We start from the raw sequence: 23,851 nt of genomic DNA on the forward strand, positions 1-23,851 counted from the left end.
AGCAGAAGCACCTTGGCATTTATACCCTGAGCATCCCCTCAGATTGTACTGACAGCATGGTCCAGTGAATTAATGATTCTTAAGGAAACCGTTATCCCTATATGGCTGCAAAGCAGCTCAGATATGGAAAGATCATGGGCTTTGGGTTCCGGTGGATCCTGAATAAGCCTTTGTCTTGGTGTGTGATTATGAGCGAGTTACTCAGTGTGTTACTAGGACGAAAAGACAGAGACCATATAAAGGGTCTGGTAAATAAGAAGAATCCAATATGAGACAGCTCCTCTCCTTTCCTACTTGAGTATGGTATTCAGTGTGTCCTGCAGAGCCAGTGCTGCTCTTATACACATGCTTTGCCTTCTTTGCCCAGATATACTTCACATCGCCTCTGGACCAAAGAGAGGGCAAACTGACCCTGTCGAGAATTTGTTCTTCCACCATTAAATAACTTCACCTTGTCTGAGATGTATGGGCCCATCAGGCCAGATTCTGCTCCTTGCATTATTATTTATCTAGGTCTTGTCTTGTTTGAGCAAATGGATTTTCTGGCGGTTGTGAGAGCCTACCACGACCACATTCTGTGCCTAGGTGAGTGATGTCAGCATGGCCCCAGCCAATGGGCAGGAGCATCTGTCAGTGCGTATTCAGTAGTCCCCTGTCTCAAGTGAGTGGGTATCTATCCTTAGCAGAAGGGCTGAGGTTCAAGCACTGATGGAGACCAGAGAGGACCAAGTGTGAGGAGAGCCGATTGATTACCTTTGCTGCTGTCACCAGACCCACCCCAGTGGTTGAAGGATGGAGAGGGCAACAGGGAATCCAGATGCAAGGCAGGCACCACACGTGCCTCTACTGTTCTGCTGAGATGGGTGGATGTCCTTCCTAGGGTGGGCTGTGCTCCCCAGGAGGACACCTTGGCCCAAGCCACATTCACTCAGATGCAGGAAAACTGTTAAGTCAAATGAGTTATAAGAAGCCAGAATAATAAAAACTTTTTTCTCTCAGCTTATTGTCCTCTAGGGTTTTGTGTAAAAATTAAGATGTAATACTTGACACCTTGTACATTCTTCAGGTGTGACTGATGACCCTTCAACCTCTCCTTTGTCTTCTGATTCTGCCCATAAACTCTCATGTACAGAGGGTTTCTCTTGAAGAAACATGAGATGGGCAGGAAGTAATTGTGTCTTAATTTTTATCCGTGATTGGCTAGAGAGGAGAGAAGACTGAGTTAGTGGACTTGGAGGAACCTACAATTACCTCTAGTTTACAGGCCAGAGAAGATAGAAGACCAAAGTGTAGGCTTTTCCCTGAACAAAGAGACCAGGGATGCTGTTCTTTCCCTCCTGGGCACACAGACAAAGCATTTTCCAGTCATCACTTCTACAAGTTATTTCAACACCCCTGAGCTGTGAAGGGCTCTTGTGTACCCTCTGTGCCCCTCTCATCCTTGAGTCCAAAGCTGGACAGACTGCCTTCCCTGGAGAGCCTCCCTCAGGGGGCAGAATTTTCCAGAAAAATTTTTATGTCTGTTCTAGAGAAAAGTCCCCAGTGACTGAGACCCACCCAGAGGCCAAGATAAACAGCTCAAGAATCTGTACGGGAAAACTGGGTGAAACGGGTCTGTCTGAATCACATCAGAAATCAAAGCTGACCACAAGTGCGAAATTTCCAGAAAGTACTTTTGTTTTGCTTATTTCAAATGCCCTCTACTTTTTCCACTATTTTTTTAAACTATCAATTTTCCCATAATGCCTCACTTTAAAATTTCTATCAATCTTGTTCTGTTTAAAAACAGATTTTTCAGGAAAATCTGAGTGTTTTATCTACCTAATAAGATTTTAACTAAAAACCATTTACTTAGCATTACTGGCAGTACAAATCAATTATTTAAATTTGATATTAAAAGCAAATTGAAATGTGAAAAATCCTCATTTTATTTAATCAATGTAATTTAATGATAAGGCAACAGTGAACAACTTTTAATATAGTTAATGTTAGTGACTAATTGGAATTCTAGTTCATTAATTTCCTCTACATATCATAGCATGTAACATGAATTATTAGTAAATGCCTTTAGCAAGTTATGCATAGTGAGTGTAAACTTATATTTTTACTGGTAATTATGTCTTTGTTTACTTGGCATGAGTCCTAACTTTAAAAAATGCTATTGCAATTGTACTTGCATCCAGTTCTTCTTGGGAATTATAAATTAATCTTCTGGTAGATTTCACTATCTGACACATCCTATACACCACAGCCAAATTCCCCTCGCTTAAGCAAAACCCCCATGTTTTAATCACATCAGTACACTTCCCCGGAATCTTAAGGAAACTTCAGCCCAGCCAAGCGGCTCATCTCACATGATCATGCCACGTGCACACGACTCTGCATTGTCTTTCCTGGAGTTATCAGGACCGGGGATATCCTTCTTGCCAACGAAACCCCAGCTTCATTCAAAGGCCAGCCTAAACGTCACCTCTTCCTGGAACTCTCCTGGGCCACAGCTCTCTCCTCTGATTGCTATAGTACCAGTTGTCTGGTGCTATTAGTCATTGCTCACTATGACATTGTCAAGCAATGGTCGTGAACTTGGTCTTCCTCCCTTGGTCTTCCTCCCTTTCTTGGTCACTAGACTGCAAGTTCATCCCTGGCCCTTGTGTCTGCAACACATGGTACTGTGCCTGCACCTGCAAGTAGTAAAAAATCATCGTGAATTGATCCAAACATGTAGCTGAAATGCTCTGCACCACTTAATGGAACACATTGTGGTGTCTCACATCGCCTTATTAAGTAAAGAACCTGTGGTATTCACAGATGTAGTATTTTTGGTATAGAAGGTTTTCAAACACTCCCAGAAGTTGATAGCATATATTGATTTGTAATTATGCTTAAAGATTAAGTAGAATAACTTGTATGCATCCGATCTCAAAAAAACTTTTTTTCTACTACATGATGTAAGTTATTTCTCAGAACAGTGCAGTGAGGTATTATTCCAGTTTTACAGAAGATGAAACTGGAGAAAGTGTATGTTCCAGTTGGATTTACCAATTGAGGGATTTGTGGGTGTCTTAGAATGCATTCCTCAGCAAGGTTATTGTCTAACTGGAATTTTCCAGGCTTATTTTTAGTAAGATAATGTTTTTAATGCAACTCAAAGTAAAAGCAGATTGTGAACTATATGGTGACATAGCGGTTAAGAACAAGGCACCTGAGATTGTCTTAGGAATTAAGATACCAGCATTTACAAATAGCTAAATTTTTCTCTCTCTCTGCTATCATCGTGATAATACAAATAAATACTGACATTTGACATGCAGTTTTTGCACAGAATTTGGGAAACACTTTAAAGGTGCAGGACTTACAAGGGACCCTGAGTCCTTAGGGAGGGAGGCTTGAGGGCTCAGCAGATTCTACACCCCAGGCTTCAGCCAAAGCACCACCTCCATTTACGAGGTATTTCTTCAGGCTCTCAAGTTCATTCCCTCCTGCCTGTGCACCTTCTCTATGGTGGTCTTCCTGCCAAAACACTCTGTTTTTGCTGAAAAGTATCACATCAGTCACTCTGTTCATCTTATTGGTCCCAGCTTACATGTCCCTCCCCACGTATCTCCTCATCCTCCTTTTGTTTTTTTCCTTTGCAACTGGCTGCTAATATTCATCAGTGTAGTTGTTTAATGTTTATTTCCTTCACTAAGAAGTGAGTTCTTTGGGTGCAACTGACTGTGTCTATTTTGTTAGCCTGTTACACCCACCACTTTCAAAGTCAGTTCAAGGCACATGCTAAGTATGTGCTGAATAAATGAATGATGGAAAACACTTTTGAAATCCCTTTTCTCATGAATGCATGTTGTTGATATGGCAAAAATTCTTAATATCAGAAATAAACTGACATAATGACAGTTAGCATAACAGAAACAAGTCAGATGAAGTCATCAATACTTAGATAGTCTAATATGCAAGGGGTTCATATTTAGTAATTAGCTGCAGCCTTCCAGAAATACAGTGAAAAGATTTTGATAAATATACCTATTTTTTTCCATTACTCAACAAATAGTATAACTGCAAACTTTAAAAAATAAAGGAAGAGTTTAGATGAATTTTAATATCATTAGATAAATTTCCTGTAAGAAGGAGAGTAGTTTATCCTTCTAGAATTAAGATCTACCTCTAAATATACATTTGCTCTAAAATACATTTTCGATAGATGTGTTTTCAAATTAAGCCTCAGATTCTGGCCAACATGTTTTCTGAGTTTAGATACTTTCAGATACCAGGGCAATATATCAAATGAGAATAATCTAAGGTTCTTCACAAAAATTACTAAAAAGATTCATCACACAAAGAAAAACATTTTCAAAGTAGAATAAAGAAAAGCCACCTTTATGATGGCTGCATTCATAGGAAGCCTGTGATTTTTCCATAAGATCTGCTTAAGAGATCCACCTTCCAAAAATAATATGTCAGGACTGGTTTTTCCTAAAGTATAATTTAGAATAAAGGTAGAGCTCTTCAGAATGTTCCCCATGTTATGAAATATTTTAAGTGAGGAAAACATATTTATGTATAAATGGTATTTTCAATGAATGGGCCCTTGTGATCGTAGAGAAGTTTTAGTATTTCAAGTGTAGTTTTAAGAATCTGCAGACCCATCAGCAGTATCAGAAGAAAGAGATGTTATTACAAGCAGCTTTTCATACAAAATAGCTTAAAGTAGTCCTCGTAACCCTGGGGCGTTGCTTCAGTTCTACAGGCAGCTTTGCAAGGGGAAGCCGCAGGCAAAGTTAGGGACTTGGTGGAATTTCCTCCTTTTTGGAAGTTTAAGTTTGTCTCATGGTCATGTTGCTTGAATAAGAAACATGAAACGGAATTCAGGCTTCTTGAATAATTCTCGAAGTGTCGCTTTGCCCTTTTGGCCCACAGACAGGAAAACGGGATCAAACACAGAGAGGAGTCCGATGTGTGATGTACAGCTTGGAATCCAGCAGTGATGGTGGTTGGACTGGGACGCTGGTCCTTCCCGCACCAACCATTGTACTGGGAACGGAGATGATGAAACTTAAGCAACCACCCAGGCTTTCCCAAACAAGGCATTGCTTACGCTGCAGGCACTCAAATAACTTGCTAGCTTTGCTTCTCAATCTCCTCTATAAAAACCACTTCTCAGCCCCTGTGAGCGGAGCCTCCTAACCAATGCCCCTTTGGCACTGACGGACTTTTCCTCAAATAAACTCTTGAACAGTTTAATAGGCCTCAGTGTATCTTTTAACAGGTACAGCATCACTTATCAAAAAGGCTATGGTGACACCCCTTCCCACCCCCACCTAGTCCTGCAGTGAGAAGCACCAATTTTAACCGTTTGAACTTCTTTAGCTGGTTAATACACAATAATTTATAGTAACTTAATCAGTAATCGTTTTAATACCGCTATTGCTTCATTTATTATCTTTGGATATATCTTCCCCGGCTGTGGAACTTGGACTTCTCCTTTCTCTGCTTCAGTTTTTTAATTGTAAAGTGAGAATAAATGGAGTAGCTAATGGAGGTACGATATGTAAAGGTTTTATGAGATTTAAATGAGCGAATACAGGTCCAGTTCTTAGAACAGTGCTTTTATACAAGGTTAGCGTACTTGATGTGCTAATAAGGGGTTTTAAATATCATTAATATTAACAACTTATTATTACTTAGAATGCCTCCCTGAGCCCCTGTTTGATGACAATGCTATGATTTCCAGACCTACTCTTGGTGAATTGGTAACTCTGTAACAGATTCAGCCTCTTCTAAGCTCTGCCCTGACTCCGAAGACCTTAGCTCCCCTGACTTTCCTCCCTACAATTCCCTGTACCCTTGACCTCCTGGCCCTTTGTAGAGAGAATGCTCAGTGCCCTGCTCATCTGTGGGGTCATCTTCTGTATAATTTTGGCCCTATCACTGTCATCTTTGTCTGATTCCTTTCTCCCCACACTACCTTCTTTTATATTTTTTTTATTTTTTGTTTTTTTTGGCCACCTCACACAGCTTGTGGGATCTTCGTTCCCTGGTCAGTATCAAACCCATGCCCCCTGCAGTGGAAGTGCAGAATCCTAACCACTGGACCACCAGGGAGGCCCCAACCTTCTATTGTCTTAATAACTTAGGGCCCCAAATCTTCATCTAATCATGCCCATGTTGTATATGAACTCTTTCATTTAGACAAAGTTAAAATATCTACCATCTACAGTATTTCTGATCTCATATGTTGAATATTGTAGACAGGACTATATTAAACCACTATTAAATTGAAAATTTTAATACATTTTTAAGCTACAGTACTCAAAAGGAAAACTTCTCTATTTTACTAAATTTGACCCAGCCAGGTTGCAGGAATTTAGGTGTATGTGTTTGTCCTTGGGCAAATTTTAGAAATTTGCTGTGTCTCCTTTTTCTCATCAACAAAGTTAAAATAATCATACTTCCCTCAATAGAGTTGTTTAAATAGTTAGATGATATGGTAATTTTATATATCACAGTAGGTGTTCAACAAATAATCCCCATTATTAAGGGGGTGAGGGAGATGATAATGTATGTAATGACAGCAGTGATGATGGCGATGGTGGAGATACTGATTAGGATGATGATGGAGTGAAAACGTTAACACCCGCCTATAGAAGTCGTTCATGTATAAAGGATGTAATCATTTTCTCTATCACAGTAGACGTTCAACAAACAGTACCTGCTATTAAGGGGATGACGGCGGGTGATGATGGTGGTGCTGATGACAACTAGTGTTTTAGAGCACTGCAAAATTCTGACTTCAGATTGTTCATGACACCCGAAAGGCATCACGTTGCACAGTCATTTCATTGTCTGCCCTGTATCTTAGGAAAAAATAGATATTTCAACTAAAATTAATTTACTTAATTTTAATCAGATACTTACTGGTGTATGCAGTTAGCTGCGTTCTCTAGTGTGCAGATGAAAACTTTGTTTCTCATCCCTGGGTCCCCTGTCTAGTCCTAAGGGTCAAGGCTTAGCTTGCATCTCCGGTACGAGATAAACCTGTCTTTCTGTTGACCCTTTGCTGTGTGTTTCCAGTGCCTGCATTGGGGCTCAGGACCCTTACTGTGGCTGGGATGTGGTGATGAAGAAATGCACAAGCCTGGAGGAGAGCCTGAGCATGACGCAGTGGGAGCAGAGCATCGCCACCTGCCCTGTGAGTGTCCGTGTGTCCAGCTCTGGAAACACTGTCCATGGGAACCAAGCTATCCTCCGATCCTAACCCACGCTTCCGTGGTGTCCATGCATTTTCATATTAGAAGCTTCCTTGCAAATCCAACCTGTGCTCTCTTAACTCATTTGGCCCCTCCTTGCACAGAGCCACATGGGATTGCCATCACCTTACTGTCTGCTTTGAAGAGAACCATCTTAAGAGAAAACAGTGCTGGTTTGAAAATGGGATGTAACATCTCTGTTCTATTCTTGGATTTTTATCTCCAGAGTTTGCTGCAGACTCTTTTGCCCTTTGCAGCGTTAATAAAATAGCAACTTCCACACCCTTCAGTAGCCCTTGGGAGCTGTAATTCCAGAAGCTGAGAAGTAGAGCTTTTAAAAGAATAAATTAAAGGATATTATGATGGAACCCCATGCAGGACAGTGTCCTCGCTACTGCTCAGGGTCACGGGAAGTCCTGGGAGAAATAGCCTAACGTACATTCCCACAGGGAACCCTGCAGAATGAGGAGAGACTCCTCTGTGTTCAGAGCTGGACTCTGAGTCCAAGAAAACAGATTTCACACTTTCCTTTGCCAGTGTATTTGTTTGCGTCCTCACTTGTAGGATGCAGCCTTTCTTCCCCTTTGTCTTTACAGCCCTCAATCAAGTCATCCCAAGTTCTTTTTTCTGTTCTCAGAGAATATAAGCAACAGCTATTAACTTCGACATATTTGAAAATTTAGTTGCTCTCACATCACTGCGGATCTCCGTGCTGTCAGTTCTGGCCTCACCTGTGCAACACAGAGGTGAGAAGGCAAGGGACACATTCCGTTATTTTAAATCCGTGCTATTTCTTCTGTTCAGAACTGCTGGGGGTGCCTGAACAGTCTGTCCATTTCTTATCAAGGAACCTGCACTTTCCATTATCTGAGCCACGTGCCACGAAGCCTGTCCTTCAGTTTGTAAGTGAGAAAATCAGGCAGAGTGTCATGAAGGAAGCAAGGGCTATTAAACCAGTGTTATTCCCCAAATGTTGGCGGGGGATCCAGGCCTTTCACTGGGTGGGGGGTGGGGGTGTATTACCACATCCAGGCTCTGAGCAAAGCCTTGCAGTGGGATTAGCTGTGAGTCCTTTTGGTTCTTTAGCTTTGGATCTCTGAATTTAGAAGCAAACTTTTCTGCATTGTCTTGTGAAGTTGGTTGAAACATGCCACTGTCTGTGTGAAGTTCCTTCTTAATGTCTGAAACACACTTTAAAAGCGCAGAGGTGTTCACCTTAAATTCTTTGCAGCTAAAGAAAACACAAAGTGCACTGTCTGAAATGTAGCTCTAAAGTTCAGACACGCGCATCTTCTTGTAGATGTTTGATCTTACAGTTTTAATGGTAAAAAGAGAAGGCGGAAGATAATAGCAGTTCTTCTTAAGCAATAAAGCCATTGGTCCAGGACTCAAGGTTCTTTTAGTGGATACCTGGGACATGCTTACTTACGTAATGGGAAATACACACTCACCCACTTAGTTTATAAAAGTACGTCTTGTATGTTTCTACGGTCAGAAAATGAAGATGATCTGATCTTTAAGAAGACACAGGAGGGTTATCACTAAAGTCGCTTCTTTCTGCTGAGAGGATAGCTTCTCTTATAAGCTCAAGCAAGGTCAGAGGGTGATGTGGACCTGCCCTGGTTTCAGAGCTGCCCTTCCACCATCTCTTTTTGGAAAATGTAGCTGAGATGTGATCTGCGATTCACTGTCCCTAAAACATACATAGCAAGGTTTTTTTTTTTCTGGTTTGAGGTGATTTCATTACATAAAACCATCTCTGTCATCTCATCCAATGTAATTTGTCATTTATCAAGATACACTTTTGAGAAGAATATGCAAAGTATCCAACAATGATGGATTATGTCACTTTGAGCAAAACAGGAAATAAAAACATGTATTTTTCTGACTTACGTAGGCTACCAGATAGAAAATGGGAAATCCCATATTACCTAACTATTGTCTTAATCATACATCCCTTTCAAAAAATCTCTTAGAAAGAAATGAGCTAGATGAAATGATTAGCATTCATGTAGAGCAGACTTGAAGAAGTATTTTCAAAAGCTGTTAAAAATGTAATCTGCTTTCATATTCTTCTTTTTTAATTTTTGACTGAAATGGAAGAAAGGTCTTGACTTATGGGCCAGAGTAAAGATGGAGACCTATTTTCCACTGAAAGATCCCTATTTAAAAATGTTTCTGGGTTTCTCTTGTCCAGGAGACAGGGAAATAGTTGACTGACATGTTCATTAATGTTCTTTTTGCTTATATTATTGTAATTGCAAACACTACTCTCAGTTTAAGAGATTCAAAGTACTCAAGCAAGATCTAAATTTACATACCTAGGGTGATTCAAATAATATATATGACCTACATAACTTACAGTGCTGTTTAACAAGGATGGTGTAGTCTTAAGACTCTACCTGGGCCTTATGTCTGTGTGAGTGTCATCCACACACACAGGGTTATCAGCATCCTATGTCACACAATGAGACTCTGATCCAAAATATGTCATGCGGTGACTAGCAATATACGCAGACCAAATAAGCACCTAAATGTGTTAAAGTAACAGATGCTTCCCTGGCTACTGTGTAATTATCATCTTTGGAGTGAAAGGGGACTTTAGCAATGATTAAGTCCACAGCCCTTTATTTAGATGCCAGTACCATAGACCAGAGACTTTACACAAGATTCTGAAACTACATTGGGAAAGAAATCTGGACTTAAATCCAATACGTTTGACATTATCCCTAGTCTACAAGACAATGTAGTTCCCAGCTGTCAACATCTCCCAAAGCAGTCGCTCATCGGTGGACTCAGGTAGCCTGAGAGGTATCACTGAAATCTACTGTAAAAGAAGGAACAGGGAATTAAGGTTAATTGGGTGTTTAGACCATGTGCTTGGTGCCACGTTAGGCAACTTTCAGTGGAGTATCTCATTTAATGTTCATAATGACAGTATTGCTTCCATTTTATTTCATAGATGGAAGAACTGGGATTCAGAGGCAATAAAGATTGCCTCTACTCATCCGTCTTGCCAGAGGCCACACAGAGCTCCAGCTTAGTTCTCTTCAAAGGTGCTAGCTTCCCTTCATGTAATTCATTTATACAGGTAGACTTCAGGATGATATTAAATTGATGTCATAACATGAGACAAGCCTTGCCAAGGAGCACATCCCATATCCCATTTTGTTACAGTCTCTGACAAAAGGTACATGAGCCTTTGAAAGTAAATAAAGGAAAATCTTTTAACTTCTGAAAAAAATATCCAAATAGAGAATATGACTTCAGTTGTGTCATAAGAGCATGATGGCTGGAGTACAGTAAGAAAGAACCTAAAGATATGCTCCAGGGACCTCTGTGCTTATCAGACACATCTACGTCCTTGATCAGTTGGGAATTAATGAATAGAACATGAGTAAATCAAAGATGGGATTAAGGATTATGCTTGTTAACCAAAATTGGATCCTCCTTAGCCAGCTCTTGGAAGTCCATTCTTTCCTAGGTAGAGGGAACTCTGCTGTTACACAATTGGCTTTAAAATATATGAAGCTGATTTCCACAAATGTCTCACCAAAGAAAGTTTTAAGAATCACGTTACCCAATGAAATGGCTGGGATCTCAGACCCTGGATTAAGCCTGTTTAGACTGATTCTCGGGTCTTTTACAGCCAGTGACTTTGAGCTAATTGAGTGACATCTGAGCTTCAGTTTTCCTATCTGTGAAATGAGATGTAGGTTCTAGGGATGCTGTGAAGATACAAGGAGATAATACCTGTCAGTCACTCAGTGCAGTGCCTCACATCGCTGATAAATTTAGCTTCTACAAAGACCACCTCCGCTGGCGGCCCTGAAGGTCCCTTTCCACGAGTCACTGACATTCTTTTGTTTGCCCATTTATACCTATTTTTCCATCGTAAATGTCCTCTTCCAACATTTTGAATGATCGCTGCTTCCATCTTCCATCTTCATTCACTCGTCAGCATCCTATCGTATTTCCTCCTGACTTCACAAATCATAGATTTTTCTATATTCAAGATCTCTTGTAGTTAAAAAGATCCTAACAATCTCTGTGCTGTTTCCTTTGAATTTTAGACAAAGGAACGGAAGCCAAGGGGGATTTAAGAGAACCAACCGTCTTTGTACCCTGTTGGTCCCCAAATCATCCCCCCCTCAAAAGTTTCTAATCAATATTGGGGAATTCATAAACATTCAAAAATCACAACGACTTCCCTGACCTATTTGACCCTTCACACCTTCACAGACAAGGAGGCCAATGGAAGGAATCAGAAGTCTCAGAGAGCCTCTGGTGTTGGTGATGTGCTGGTCTGTGCTCTCAGTCCCCATCCCCTGCCCACCCACTCCCTGCCCAGACGCCCTGCGCTTCCCCACTTCCAGACTATTCTCTCCCCTCCCAGGCTTTCTGGTTGTCTTGGGCCCAGAGAGTGTGCACCATGGGCAGGAAGAGAGAGGCTGGGGTGCTCCTTCTTGCCCTCCTTCAGCTCAGCCTGCAGCTTTGCCCTGTCAGGCAGCCCCTTCTGAGGCTCTATCCTTCCCTCAGGCCCCCCATACCTGTTCTCCCCTCTTCCCAACAGGCCATCAGGCTGAGCACTGTTGTAACTCCCTGTGTTTCTGGTCCCCGCAGCTTCAGCATCCCTTGATGGTACGCTTAGCCCACCCACACCTCTGCCCAGGCTGCCTTCATCACGTTCACTCCACATCCTGCCAGGACCATCATAAATGCGGGTGCTTAAGACTTAGATCTTCTCTGAGACCCCACTGGTATCATGAAGCCATGTTATTTTATACTATGTAACTCATGGGCTCCCTTTTCCTGATCCTCCAGGAACAAACTAGAGGCGTCCAGCTCCTTCTGGGCTGGATTGGAGTCTAGTCCATAGCAAAGCAGGCCTTCAGAGGAGGAGGAAGTTTTCGATGTAAAATTTTAGCGTCAGCATGATGTGATAAACTACTTGGATGGTGATAGTCTATTTTGATTGATTTTTTACGTTGCTTTAAAAATTCACTTTTAAGCTCTTTAGGTTTTTGCACTATTTTCCATGAACTGTGACATGTATGTTTGTGTGTGTGTTTGGGGTGTAAGAGGCACAACCACCTGCCCCTACATCATGCACAGAGCAGCACCATGGTGACACAGTCCCGTCCTGTGCTCTGAAATCCCCTCTTTCCACAGTTCATCTCTTCACCAATAACCAACTCAGTAAGGAATCCCTCGTATGTGGTACAAGTCCAGCCAATGACCCAAAACTGTCAGGAATTTGAATGAGTTGCGAAATGTTTTCAATGTGAAACTGTGCCGAGCCGTAGACACCTCCCTTCTCCTTATCTCCCCATGAGAATTCTCGTCCCCGATTTCCCCTTCCAGCCATCACCTGCATTCCAGAAGCAGATGGGGAAGGCTAGGGAACTGGCTTCCCTGTGGTCCAGATCTGGCTCTTACCTGAGGCAGAGCATCATTTGGATGCCTTGAGGGAGGCAGGTAGAACCAAGTTTGTATTTGTGAGATCAGAGTGGACTCAGCATCATTCCTACATGATCTATGCAACGCTTTTACCTCTGGTCGGCCCTTAACGAGAGTGTAGTCCCTGTGCCGACCACTTGACAAGTACTCAGGTGCCGTTTTCCGTCGCCTCTGAGCACAGCCTAAGGGTAGAACCTCCCATCACTCCTCTTTACCAGGGATGGATTGGCCCCCATAGCACAGTAGCTGGTGGGTCACCCCTACGCCCAGCCCTGCGCAGCACCCTGAGGGCGGAGCAGTAGAGGAGGGCTGACTCCACAGGGCTCCCCAGACTCACAGCACACACGCAAAGTAGTAATAATGATGAATATGATTAGTCAAAATAGTATGGGCTATACTGTGTAACTATTATGAATATATAGTGTGATCACTATTATTGATGCCGGCTACATGAGCAAGGGCTTTGTGCTTTTTGCAGTGAGAACAATCACAGCCGCATTTACATAGTGGGCAGGTCGCATGAGGATCTGTGAGCGTGGTCAGTCCCATGGAGGGCATCTGCTGATCCCTCTTCTACCTGCACAAGAGCCTTTCCGACCAGAGGCAGCAGGAGGGCTGTTAAAGGATGGAGGATGAAGCCTGAAACTTCCAACTGGCAGAGGCTTTGCGGCTTCAACAACAAATTCAGGGAGAAATTAGCGGTGTGAACCCCGTTGTCATGCAGGGCTCTGTTCTCCAAGAAAACACTGAGGTCTCCTTAAGCTCAGAGTAGAAGCTGCATCTTTATCCTAATGGGACAGGGGGGTTACGGGGACTTTAGAAATGGGGATATTTTCCTCTTAGGAAAGATCTGCCTTCGTACGTTCCCTCACTCTGGGGGGGACCCAGAGAATCACTCTGCTTGCAGAGGACTGTGCAGTTTCAGCCTCTCCCTTTCATCACAGCATCTTGTAGAAATAGCCACGTGCGGTTAGTGGATATAAAGCCTTGGAGTATCGATAAGAAAGGGGAGGGTTAGAGCTATAATTGTGGCACCTGGAGAGGGAGGGGCAACCAGCCAGGTCAGAGGAGGTGAGCACACAGTGTTTATTCTTTCCTGTTGTATTTGGAGACATGACAGAGCAGAGGTAAAGTCCACTTGGATTTTCACACACAAAATATGGTGTCGGCTTTGTTCTGAAACTCTGCCGTGCAGGTACAGTTTGTTTGCCCCAGAGGAATTGACTGTCTCATCCGTGGAGGCCTCTCCTGGGTGGATGATGAGTCTCTAATTCCCAGAATCATCCAGGGAAGGAACCTTTGGCCGAGAAGGTGGGAGTAGCAGGCAGCAGAGGGTAAAGGAACGCATGTGACTTACTTGTAACCTCATCTCTTCCTTTGTCATATTTTCTAAGAAATGCAAAAAGCCCCATGTTAAATTTGGGAGGTTTGGACTTTAGGCCTTCTTCAGCCCCTTTTCAGAGGGGAGTTTCCTTTTGGGGGCTGAGTGACCTGAAGGCTGGGCCCCATGAGTCTTAAATCTTGGGAACACTCTCGCTCCTGAGAAGATCCCCTGGTCAGATTTGCGGTGACATCATCTGGTCTTCCACCTGCCCTGGAACTAGTTACCATGGGCCCGGGGACCACCAGCGAGGGGCCCTCAGAGCATCCACATCACAGGGCAGTCACGCCCCCAGCTGTGACCCTGCCGTGGCTCCTAGCTCAGCTCTCAGCTTTGCCTCCTCCGGATGACCTGCTCCCGTCCCAGGGACAGCAGCCCGTGTGCCCTCAGTACATAGTGACAGCATCGTTCCTCACTGTCATCACTCAGGCTGCCCTCTGCCTCGACAGCCCTGACCGACTTCTTTACCCAGTGTCTTCATCATCCTTCAGGACCCAGCACAGGCTCTTCACCATCCTCCCTGTCCCATGAGCTTGCCGAGAGTCCCCCTCTGCCCACAGCCCCTGCTCAGAATTCCATTACTGGATTTACCTGCAGTAATAATTAGGGGTTCAGCTCCTCCTCGCCAGCTTATGAACTCTTGGAAGGTGGATATAGTATGGGTTTGACTGGAAGGTGCCTAAGAACTAGTAGGTTCTGGTTGCTTAATAGGCACTCTTTTAATATGCTATAAATTAAATGTTGTCAGGTTGAGGTCACATTTGAGGCCAAGCCAGGTCTTAAATAAAACTAGTTGACCAATCTTTCAAATTTTTTTAGGGTACATAAAAATGCAGCAGAGTTGTGCATCTGTGAATTTTCACTCCAATTCCTTTTGTTCCTTGGGTTTCTCACATGAGAGGACAGTCCTGCCATCACTCAATCAACAAGCCACTGGCATCCTCCCCTCCCCCCCCACCCGTCTTTTCCTTCCTTTCTTCTGTTCCCTCCTCCCCTCTACCTCCTTTTCCACACTCCCTGTCCTCCACCCCTGTCTCCACCAGTGACCTCTGCTGCTTTACTTCAAAATACTTCCCTGTCCCTCTCTTCTTAATTGTCATATGAAATATTCCAAATGAGTTCTGATGGTCTTGGGGGCGACCTTTCGCTTTTTCTCTATGATATTTGCAGCCTTAACCGTTTCTGACATCTGTGCTTGTGTCTGCTTCGCAGACGAGGAATCTCACCGTGGATGGGCACTTCGGCACGTGGTCTCCGTGGACGCCCTGCACACACACGGATGGCAGTGCCGTGGGGTCCTGCCTCTGTCGCACCCGCTCCTGTGACAGCCCAGCCCCCCAGTGTGGCGGCTGGCCGTGCGAGGGCCCCCGCATGGAGATCGCTAACTGTTCCAGGTGTGTCCCTCCCGACCCTCGGGCTTACACTCGTGTAAACTCAGCTTCTGGAGGAGTTTGGGAAATCGCTTCTAATACATGCCTTTCCTCTTCAAGAGAAAGGTCACAAAAAGACAGGGACACTTGCCACTTAAAAGTGACGTGATCTGTGGGAGGAGATTTTAAATTACAACTTGGGTTCATCATATACATATATAAATATAGTATACATACATACATATGTACAAGTGAATCGCTGGGCTGTATACCTGAAACTAACACGATATTGTAAATCAACTTCAATTTAAAAAATTACAAATTAGATTCTAAACCTCTTTATATGTTCAGATAAATCTAAACCTATCCATATGCTCATTGTTAGATTAGGGAAAGCATTTCGAGTGTGCGTAACGTTCGAAGGAAAAGCATAAAATTTCCGTATGTTTAGTCCCTGCTCATCAGTTTTTTAAATGGGAAGGTGGCTATCAAATCACTATGGTATTTAAATTCCTTCACACATTTAAATAGTGATGTAACAGAAATTATATCTTTGCAACTTTTGAAACTTTTGATGAAAAAGACTTCGATGCCAAGTTATAAGTAGTTGAGAGGTATCTAGTTCATCACCATTCTTTTAGGGGGCAGGTGAGTAACTTGTCATGAAGACCACTGTGCCCAAAAACCACACTGTCCAAGTACAAACATTGGGAGTGGTAGCTGTCCCATCACAGGTACATGTGTGGGCATGGGAGCGTTAGTTGCTACCCTAGAACTGTCCTTTACGGGTTCAGGAATATCGACTCTAGGGGCAGCTTCTGAAACTACCAAAACCCTCCTACGTTGGCACTCACCTTCTGGAGGACCCTGCTTCTAAAAGTTCATATTGCTTTCCAAATCTGCACGAGAGCATCCCTGGTGTATGGGCTGTTAGGGATAATTTTTGGTTGATGACTTAAGAGGCACTCAAGAATGCATGCGCTGGTACACTGGATGCATCTCTGTCCTTGCATGAACTGGGGGTAGTGCCTGCCATGATGACAAAGTAGGATGCCTTTCCCTGCTCTGAGTAGAAGGCTAGCTGGTCAACTCCTAGAAGCATCACATCTGCTTGATGTGAATCTCTGAGGAGTGTACCTTTCAGCACGCCTGAGGGATAGGAAGCTGGGACTCCATCATTTACAAAAACTGGCCATGTCACAGTTCTGTATGTGTCACTGAGGTTTGCCTTCATGCTTAGGAAGCACCTCATGGCAGGGACTGGCGGGAGGGCCCATTGTACTCACTCGCTTCTAACCATTGGGAGCCACTGATGCTGTCAGAGGAAGGAGATAATTGTGAGGAACCAAGTGGATCAGGCATGTTCACAGCACGTTTTTTGTTCTAGCAGCAAGGGACTGCTAGTCTACAATTTCTGCTACAAGTATGGTCATCTAACATCAGAGATTGTTTTTAATGGCCTTTATCAGTTGATAACCTGTTAATGTTGGCCTCAATTTTGTTGGAAGCAAAAAACTGGAAACCCCCAAACTTACAAATCCATTTTTTTTGGCTCAGTCAGTGATGTCAAGTACTTCCTCAATTTGTGCAAAGTACTTCCAAGAGCCTTTTCAAAGACTGATCTGATGATGCTAAATTAAACTTGTTCTTTATTTATGATTGTACTTGTTTAAATCCAAATACATAGAAAGTGTTGGAAAATTCAAAATATTGCTAATTCAATACCTTTGCAAATATAATATCTTTGATTAAATGCTTTTATCGTATCATATCATTTAAATTTGTTCCTTCACTATCTTGGAGCTGCAGATTAAAGGCATTCAATTTATGGGAAGAAATCCACAATAGAAAGTAATTATTTAAGCCAGACATTATTATCAAACCAGGGCCATGTCAGACTTCCCACCGATCAGGAAAATCTGGTTTAAATTTATAATTAAAATGAACACATGAATGCCTATGTCACTTCTGAATTCTAAGTCTTAGGGAGGGAAGAACACAGAGAGAGAGAGAGAGAGAGAGAGAGAGAGAACTGTAACTGGGGAAGTAGAAAGGAAGAACATCACGGAAGGCTTGGAGCCTTGACAGGACTTTGTCATCTAAATAAAATAAGTCTGCACGCTTTGAATGTTTGTTACCTATACCTTCTTTTTAAATTTTTTTATTGAAATATAGCTGATTTACAATGTTGTGTTCGTTTCAGGTGTATAGCAAAGTGGTTCAGTTATACATACATATGTGTAGGACCTTTAGTTCCCCGACCAGGTATCAAACCCGCACTCCCTGCATTAGAAGCACAGAGTCTTAACCACTGAACCACCGGGGAAGTCCTTACTTGTATCTTCTTATGGGACTTTTCTCTAGGAGCAAAACCTATGTCTGTCCTGGGTTGGTCCGGAGGACCGCTGTGACATTTGTGTGCAGGAAGTAAATTGGAGAGGGCTCTGAGCATCTACAGCTGGGCTGGGAGCGGGGGAGGCAGGAAGCTGGGCAGAGCCGTGCTGCAGGCCCCATACAGACCTCAGCTCGTCATACAGGGAGCTCTGCAGCAGGCAGGACCTTTGATGCTGTTAGATCCTCTCACCTGAGAATTATAACCACCAGCACCCCCAGCATCTGGAGAAAGGCAGACCATAGCGTCCACTACTGTGTGCGTTGACAGTAGCTGGGAGACAGAAGCCAAGTTCTTAATCAAAAAGCTCTGCTCTGGGCTATGCTCAGAGCACCCAACTCAACTAACATCTGCTGCTGGGTAACCTGGAGAACGATTCAAATAGTGTGATCCACAGAGTTGGTTTCCTGTCTCCTCTGCGTATTGCTTTTTTGTTGTTAGATTTTGTTTTTCCAACTATACTCAATTTGCTATTACTTTCCCTGTACCACCTATAGCACTATGGCCACATCAATATTTTATATTTTAAAGCAAGCACCAGGACACTGAAAGTCGCACAACATTGTAAATCAACTATACTTCAATAAAAAATAAATAAAAAAATTTAAAAAGCACGCACCAAGAAAGCTTCTCAGATCAGTCTCCAAACTCTCCCTCCTCACTTCACGTAGGATATTTTTTTACGTGTTCTCTTCTTTCCAGAAGCCTATTTATAATGCAGAGACCTCTGGGCAAGTGGTCTGTGACATCACTAACACTGAAAATCATGTTGGGTGACCACACTATATGTGAGCCCAGGGCATAAGGGCACTGCCTGCCCCAGAGAAGGGCAGTCAGATAAGGAAAGGCAAGGTACATGGGCAGATTTTGCTCTCTGTTCACCTTTTCCAGAGGCCAGCTCAGATCTCTCCACAAAGCTGAAAGGAGCCCATCAGGGCTACACAGGTTGGATTATTTGTGTTATTACAGAAAACAAGAGCATGTCAACATTGCATTACGCACTGCATTATTTTTGTAAAGCTAAGCTGGTTTCCACTGATATCTGGCAGAAACTTTATAAAAGCTATAGAACTGTTATTGCTGGAAGATTATAGTCTGTGAAGGATATTCTTTTTTATATTGTTTAGTGGAAAAAAAGGACTTCCACAGCATCACTGTGACTTGTTTGTTGATACCTCCTCGGTTCTGGTTCTAGTTTCGGAATGTCATTCACTAAGCAGAGCCGCGATACAACGATACAGTTAGTGGTTATTTTAAAAGTCAGATAAATGAACCTGCTTTAGTGATGTTTTAAATGCATACGTGGGTTGTTTTCAACTGACAATCACAAAATGATCCATCTGCTGATATATGCTTACTTTATGCTACTTCTTTGGTTGCCTGCTGCTATGTCTGTCTCTAAGCAGCATTTCGAGGTGTGCAAACCAGCTCCATAGAATAATCACATCCGTGGACAATGCACTCATTTATGCCCTCCCGTATTATACTCCTACTATTTACAAATACTTCCATTTACCTATCTCCCTGTATACAACAGATTCCATAGATTGTAAGTAGATTGTATCATCAGATGTCACATTTGTTAAAAGGCTTAGGAAATTAAGAATTTCCAAACAATTTTGGAAGCAGTGTTTCCTGCATTATCTAACAGTTTTTTTCATATATAAGGAAACTTTGAAAGTAAAAATCTCATTTTATTTATGTTGAAACTGCTGTTTTTGCATGCAATTCAGTGAATTACTTGGATACATTTTAAAATTGTGTAGGTAGTGATGTATAAGATACTAATTACTTTTAGAAGCAACTTGGGAAGTCTGTCTTATTTTGTGTTATTTTGGTTAAATTATCACAAAGCAGCTTTGTTATTATGTCATGCATTGAGGTATCACTTTATATTTTATTTAGATTATTCTTAAGTTTCAGAAAATAAAGTAGGGAAATATGAAATATACTAAGAATTTTCTCAGAGGAACTTTCATTTGAAATTGTGTTAGAAATTACATATTCAATTTGTTGTTTATACCTCGAGCTTCAATGCTATAGCTGTGGACCTGCATGCTTTTAAAGGAATTTATAAAGTAAAGTAAGAATTAATGTGAATTGATTTTTTCAGTGGGAATAGAAATCCTATGGATGAGGGTAACAGCTATTTAAAAATGCATATGCGATTAGACAAATAGAAAAAAAATCTACATGCAATAAACCATCTACGTGGGAGTTTGGACTTTGGATTTAACAGATATTTTAATACTTAAACATTGTTTTAATTCCTATAGTTGGTTTTTAAGTAGCAGGGGCAAACTGCTAAGGGAGATATTTAAATTATAAATAGTCTACGTGCAGACATTTTAAGGAAAAAATACAATATTAAACAAAAATTTTTCTTTAGCTGTTAGTAGTAGTGTATTTTATAAACCACTTTTATAAAAGTGGTTCATTTTATTTTTATTTTATTTCCTATTTTAATATATCTACCTTATTATATATATACATAAAATAACATAAATAAGGACATACACAATTTTCACTTCTTATTTATACTCTACATCTTTGTCAAATTATAAGAAAATAGCCAAGAATCTGAATTTAAAATATCCTTTCTTTGTTTTTAATGAAGCCTATTTTAAAGCTTTGGACATTACAGTGCTCTTTTTCTATATGAATGCCATCAAGAGAGGTACTGATTTTCACTGATGTTAATAGATGTTTACAGGAAACATTTAGATGATTATTTTGTTCAAATGTGCACTTCTCATAGGTGATAACTGATATAGTACAAGTCAAATGAAATCAGAAATGCTAAAGGTTCAGGGATTCATCTCTAATTGCTTCTCAAAGAAATAACATTATTTTTCATTAGTTTAACATTTTCATAACTAAACTTTCTTAATTGTTTCTAATATAGCCCATTTAAAAATTATAGTGCATTTAAAGATTATTTATAGCATTCAAAACTTGACTCCCAAATTTTCTATTTTGACTCTAAAATCAGATACCTGGGGGAAAAACCTCACAGTAATTGAGGTTCCTGTGACAGCACATTTATTCCCAAGACTCTTGGCTTCGTTTTGCTTTGCAGCCCACAGTCAGTGGTCCATGTGGGGGAAGCATGTGGATGTGGGGGTGGGTGCAGACAGAGGTTGGGCTCCGAGCCAGTCGGACCCAGTGACCCCGTTGCTTCCTCTCGCAGGAATGGAGGCTGGACCCCCTGGACCTCGTGGTCTCCCTGCAGCACCACCTGCGGGATCGGCTTCCAGGTGCGGCAGCGGTCCTGCAGCAACCCCACACCGCGGCACGGGGGCCGGGTGTGCGTGGGACAGAACCGTGAGGAGAGGTAGGTACCGCTCTGCTCCCCCCGGCATCGTCATCCTCACGCTTCCTGTCATCCCAGTGTGGTCGGTTTCCCTGCGGTTTTACTTTCAGATCCAGCTCAGCTCATCTGTGGCATCCCTTTCTGTAGAGCTGAATGGCCCTCCTCTTTTTCTGGCATCCTTTCATTCTGACCAAAGCTCAGGGGGTCAACAGCATCACTGGGCCACCATGGAGGCTGCACAGTTCGCGCAGCTGAGCGGTTCTCAAGGGATGGAGATCCAGGGACAGTGGGCATCTCTGTGCTGGAGACTAGGCATGGGGATCTGCTGGAGAATGATTGTCCTTGTTACAATTAACTACATCAGTCTCTAATCTACAATTCCAAATAGGGCCTGAGCTGGTCCTTGGGTCCAACGGTATTGCTCAGATGAGGTAAGTTTTCCATCACAACTAAATTAAGCCACCGGCAGGTGGGTGAGAGCATAGTCAGTATTTTGGTTACATTTACAACTACACTCTTGTCTATTAACAGGTACCCTCAGCGAAGCTGCAGGACAGCCCAGAAGGGGGGATCTTTTTCCATGTGCATTTTAAGCTTTCAGTACATCATGGGGACATTTGAGTTCAGTCTCGCATTTAACAGTTTGTTGCTTTTATAGACGCAGACATTTGGTTTTGGCCTCATAAAATCTATGGCTTTTATAATTGACTCTTTCTTGCATATTTAAAGGACATGCTCGTTTATGGGAGAAAATCCAAGTGGGTGAGTTTCACATCACCTTCAGGATTGTTACTCTTCATACTCACAAAAACTTACCCTGTTAACCCATGAGAAGCAAAGTGGCTTTCCGTACTTTTTAATTAAAATGTAGTAAGACTTTTATACAGTGAAATGGGTTCAGCAGGAGCCTCATGAAAATACTGTATGTAGTTATTTGTTATGTGATTCATATTTATATAGACAAAACCAACAGGCTTAGTGTATAGATAATTCTCTACCAAAGATTTGTTACAACCTGATTTTAACTGGAGAGAATCATTTTTTTTCTTTCTTCACTGTGTTCCTAAATCACCAATTAAGATTTTGTTCTTTTGACTTAGAGAAAAATGAAGGATGGTTTTTACAAAGCAAAGTTGGTCGTTTTTGAAGGAGTCCCCTGTGACAGTCTTGTGTAAGCCTGTCATTTCCAATCTGACACCAGTTGATACGTGGGAAAGCAGATGTCCCCCTGCTATTTCCCAGCATTATAAGATTTTAAATTGGTTAGAAGTTTTAAAAAGCTGTACGTTGTCACATAATAGAGACCATTCAGGCAGAGTCACCTTCATCTGTGCAAAGCCGCCCCTAGAATCACGGCACCGCCACAACCTCACACCTGTTATCACCTTTCCCAGGCTGAGCACACAGGAAGGAAGAAGCTGGTTAATTCTGTGGTTAACACAGATGTATGTTCTGTATCCATTTACGAGTATTCATAAAGCTCCATTTTCAGAAAAAGGTGAGGATGGCTAATGTGTTTGGGGGACTTAGATTTAAAATGTTCTTATTTTACAGAAGAAACACTCATTTGGGCTAGATGAATAGTTGGTTAAGAAGGGAGCACTGGGACCTAGGTAATAGATGCATGGATAAGAACAGGGCCTGTGTTCCCAGGAAAGTCTCCCTTTGGAACAACTCTTCTTAGGAGGCAATCAAGAAGTTAATGAAAACTAGATAAAAATACATAATGTCTCTTTCTCGGTCTTCACAAGCAAAACTTTCTTAGGTTTTTTTGCCCTGCTACGTGGGAAGTCTCTCTACCAACGTAACGTAAAGAAATACCGTCCTGATTCTGACGAAAGGGGTATTTGACAACTAAACTCAGGATTAAAGGAAACCTTGGTCTCCCTGAGAAGGTACAAAAGACCATGGACTAGACCTGCACGATCATTAATAAACTCACATCAGGTTTATTTAAACACCATCAACCCTAAAGAACTCCTGAGTGGCCACAAATGCATAAATTGGCTCTCCCGGAAAAGTCCCTAACTTAATGCTAGGACTATACTCAGTGACTTTTTATTTGGGATGAAATCTCCAGTATGTGAAAAATTCAGTGAGAGCTTTATCACAACAGAAATCTCAGAAATAGTTACATCATTTTTTCTACGCAAAGGATAAAGAAAATATCTAACTTATATTCTAGATGTACTTTAAAAGGCATAGGCGTTTTGTTTTCCTGTTCTAAAATTTCCTAGAAAATGATTTTCTTGAGTAGCAGAAAATGAGTAGAAGCACCGATTCCCAAAGAGGCTCCCAGCAAGGATGAAGCAGTGGATCTCTGTGTATAAATATTATCAAAATGCAAATGTCATTGTATTCATTTTCTCCTGCCATGTGCCAATAGTTCCACAAATTTAGTGGCTTAAAACAACACACATTTATCACCTCAAGTCTCAATGGACAAGGAGTTCCCCTATAACCCATCTGGGTTCTCTGCTTGGCCAGAGCCGTGGTCTCATCTGAGGCTCTACTGGGGAAGGATGTACTTTCACTATCACGTGGTTGCCATCAGCATTCAGTTCCCCATGGGCTGTCACACCGGGGACCTCGGTTTCTCACTAGTTGTCAGCCTGAGACTGTCCTCAGTTTCTTTTTAAACCATCCTTCCCAACATGGTCACTTGCTTCCTCAAATCCAGCAAGGGAGAGA

The 23,851-nt window shown here is 42.1% G+C and overlaps 1 protein-coding gene across 10 annotated transcripts in view; it reads left to right on the forward strand.

Moving 5' to 3' along the window:
• Positions 1-23,851, forward strand: part of SEMA5A (semaphorin 5A) — a 482,622-nt gene that overhangs the window by 391,764 nt on the left and 67,007 nt on the right. For all 10 annotated transcript variants that reach the window (XM_057709296.1, XM_057709288.1, XM_057709292.1 and 7 more), the window contains 3 exons: positions 7,069-7,186; positions 15,298-15,479; positions 21,038-21,181. In XM_057709296.1, the coding sequence (XP_057565279.1) occupies positions 7,069-7,186; positions 15,298-15,479; positions 21,038-21,181 (444 nt within the window). The remainder of the gene's footprint in view (positions 1-7,068; positions 7,187-15,297; positions 15,480-21,037; positions 21,182-23,851) is intronic.

This window comes from Hippopotamus amphibius, chromosome 15 (assembly GCF_030028045.1).
Source record: "Hippopotamus amphibius kiboko isolate mHipAmp2 chromosome 15, mHipAmp2.hap2, whole genome shotgun sequence".
Taxonomy (NCBI): domain Eukaryota; kingdom Metazoa; phylum Chordata; class Mammalia; order Artiodactyla; family Hippopotamidae; genus Hippopotamus; species Hippopotamus amphibius.